General features: G+C 45.8%; 1 protein-coding gene across 1 annotated transcript; it reads right to left on the reverse strand.

Annotated features, from left to right (window-relative positions):
- Positions 1-355: 355 nt before the first annotated feature.
- TSSC4 (tumor suppressing subtransferable candidate 4) lies at positions 356-1,387 on the reverse strand. The gene has a single exon (XM_008938220.1). The coding sequence runs from the start codon at positions 1,385-1,387 to the stop codon at positions 356-358; it is 1,032 nt and encodes a 343-aa protein (XP_008936468.1).
- Positions 1,388-3,234: the final 1,847 nt, after the last annotated feature.

Genomic DNA, 3,234 nt, shown 5'->3' on the forward strand with positions numbered 1-3,234 from the left:
AAGACAACTCTCAAATCAAAGAAACTCTTTGTTAAAACTCCTATAGCTGGATTAATCAATATGGTTCAAAGAAATGAAGAAATTGAGATACAAGTGGAAGTTTATTGAATCCCAAAGAACATCCAAGTGTGACTATCTTGTGCCCACAGACTTCTCACCAAGAAAAAGCCTGGGCTGTATTTTAGGCAGCTTAATTTCTAACAATACAAGTTGTTCTTGGTGGCTACGACTGAGACTGCTAAACAAAAATGCTACCCCATGGTTTCCAGACCAGAAAAAAAAACAAAAGTCAAATTAAAAAAACCACATCCAAAGACAATCCAAGTCCTTGGACATCTCCAACGTGCTCCATTCTTCAGGACTCTTCCTCCTCCCCCTCATCATCTGCTTTAGGTCGGAAATTCTTTCTGTTCTTCTTCTTACTGCAATGGAACCCAACTGTTTCCACCAGTGGCTCTTCCCCTGGGCCACTGAACCTTGCACTGCCCTGCCCTGCTGCGTTCAGAGCCCCCAGCATCACACCCTCCTCCTCCTCCTCTGCTGCCCTCCCATTGCCACTATCTAAGTGTCCCAGCTCAACCTTATCTTCCTCCCTTGAGTCATCAGTCTTCTTGAAAGATTTTCCTTTCAGATCTGTTTTCACATGTTTCTTATCATCCTCCCCAGCTGAGGTTTTCTTTTCCAGCCCATCCACACCCCTTTTTGCTGGTTTGGTGAAGACAATCCTCCCAGCTCCACAGCTGGAAGGGTCCTGGTTGAAGGATGGGGTGTAGCTCTCTTGGGTAGCTGAGCTTTGTTCCTCCCCTCTTTTCTTCAAACCTGACAGAAATTCCATGGCCACTGCCCTGTTAGTCTTGTCACTGGACTCTGAAACCCCATCTAGGCTGTATTTGGTCCAGCGCTCCGGGTGTGCCACGTAGTCAGGCACTGCAGGAGAGGTTTTGGGAGCCTGCACTGCTCTGGTTTGCTTTCCCAGCCTCTCTGGGACCACACTACCTGAAACTGTGGTTGGAGGCAGTGGACGCTTAAACCTCCCATCAATAACATTGTCTTCAGGCAGGGAGGGCACAGACAACTTGGCTGCCTCCTCCAGGCAATCAAAAATGCTCTGGCTCCGGAGAGAGAAGGTAGAACTCATGCCCCTCAGGTGGAAAGGCTGGACAGGAGGTCTGTGAGTGCTGTCTGAAGAGACAGGGGTCTCCCCTGACCTGCCATCCCCATCATCTACAGATGGCTCCTCGGGAGATATCGTATCAACTTCTGCTTCATCTGCTAACCCCAAATCATCAGAGTCAGAATCACTGAGTGACACGGTGTCCGAGGGCAGAGCTCCCTCAGAGTCAGTGGCTGTCCCCAGGAAGGGTTCACCTGCATCCTGATCTCCCATCCTCAGGCTCTCACTCCACACAGGTCTCTGACCTAGGCCCAGGAACAGCTGTGAATGCAGTTTTCCAAATGTTCAGTGCCTAGAACACACAAACACAAAAATTCAGCTGTGAAATGAGAGCCAGGTATGAAACTAGCACTCTGTGCTGTGAAAAATACTATGTACTATATAATATATAATATATATAACAATGTACTGCAATGTAATAGGCTGCTGAGCTTCAGGGGCTCCTAAGCAACTGTGCTTGAAATAAAAATATTGTTTAAGGAAAGAAAACACCTTAAAATTAAAGCCTTACACAAGACTCACTACAAGAACATGAGGAAATTAAATGGCCCTGCACACCAAATTTCATTAAAGCTTGCAGCAGGTCAAATCACTAAAACATGAGCATAAAGTTTGTGAGCAAATCTGAGCACCCTGTAGTCTTCCAAGAGACAGCAAAGACCTCTCCAAATCACACCCTGGGTTTATCACACTGCACAAGTCCAAAAAACACCTCCCCATCTCTCACACTTCCTTTGGGCCACTATGGTCCTTTGTTGCATCTATCACAGGACCTCCTGGCCCAATAATCATCATGTTCTGATATAAAAGATGCTATCAGTGATGGAAGTCAACGACAGAGAAGCCACAAAAATACCAGTGAATTTCAGCAAAAACTGTGAATTACAGAAACAGTTCTAGCATTTTATTAGAATAAGCTCAACTACCTAATTACAGGCTCTCCTAAAAAGATGCAGTAAACAGACATGGAAAGTCTGTTAGTCACTCACTTTCTCTTGAGACCAAGTCAGCTTCCCCTGAAGAGGGTCAGTCAAAGCCACCAAAGATCTCAGCACTTCCACCCTAGAAAACAAACATTTCCATCACGCTACTGGAAATGTAGCTTAAAAAGGAGTTTTAAAAATAATTCCTTCCCCCTGAATCATCCAAAGCTGCAGAAGCGAGTTCTAAATCTGACACAAACTGGTATAAAAGTCTGTAGATGTTCCTGGAGTTTTGGCCAAAGAACAAAATACAGCCTAATAAGGCAGGCACCACTCAGTCTCCACATCCACGTTGCCAACCTTATTCTGTGGAGCAGCAGAGGGGTTTTAAAGAAAAAATAAAACTGCAATCTGCCTGTGCAGTAAACCATTACTAAAGGAACAGTATTGAATGCAGCTAAGAAAATATAAAAATAGTTATACACAGCAAGGACTAAGTGCTGTGAAGTATTAAGTGTTAATATTGCAGAGTTCTGTGTTCAGAGGTAGGTCACATTCACAGCTAGGGCCAGATCTTCGTGAGGCACTAAAACAGAGGAAATTCTGAAGAATTCTGTGGATAGAGTGCTATGTTCCACGTGAATCCTGGCTGATTTTAGACAAAATAGGATCTCATGACTGCTTTTGAAAACGCTGTCCTCAGTGTGAGTCCTAAACGGGACATAGTCACCTGAAAAATCATATGTCTTCTGCTTGGCTTTATAAAACATGAAAGTGATGACTACAACCCAAGAGGAGCTAAAATGAGGCGCTTAACCGACTAAAATGGCCGTTTTCAGAGGGCAGAGTGTTCTTCACCGCCTGTCAACCACTGTGTCTCTCCTCTGCTACACAGAAGGGAAAAAACCTTGCTCTTAGGGAGATATTTTAGCCCTAGCAGCGTTACCAGCCAAACAAACTGACCCTCACGGCACAGCAGACAGACTCACGGGCTCGTCACGGTGCGGCGGTGACAGCAGAACTCGGGCAGAACGGTGTCTTTCTGGATGGGAAGGTCCCCCTCGGACTCCTCCATCATCCCGCTCTCACCCAAAGGGGCTCTGTGCCTCTCGGTGCCGCCTGTGAGGAAGAACCGGC

Source organism: Merops nubicus, unplaced genomic scaffold, assembly GCF_000691845.1.
Source record: "Merops nubicus isolate BGI_N331 unplaced genomic scaffold, ASM69184v1 scaffold4624, whole genome shotgun sequence".
Taxonomy (NCBI): Eukaryota; Metazoa; Chordata; class Aves; order Coraciiformes; family Meropidae; genus Merops; species Merops nubicus.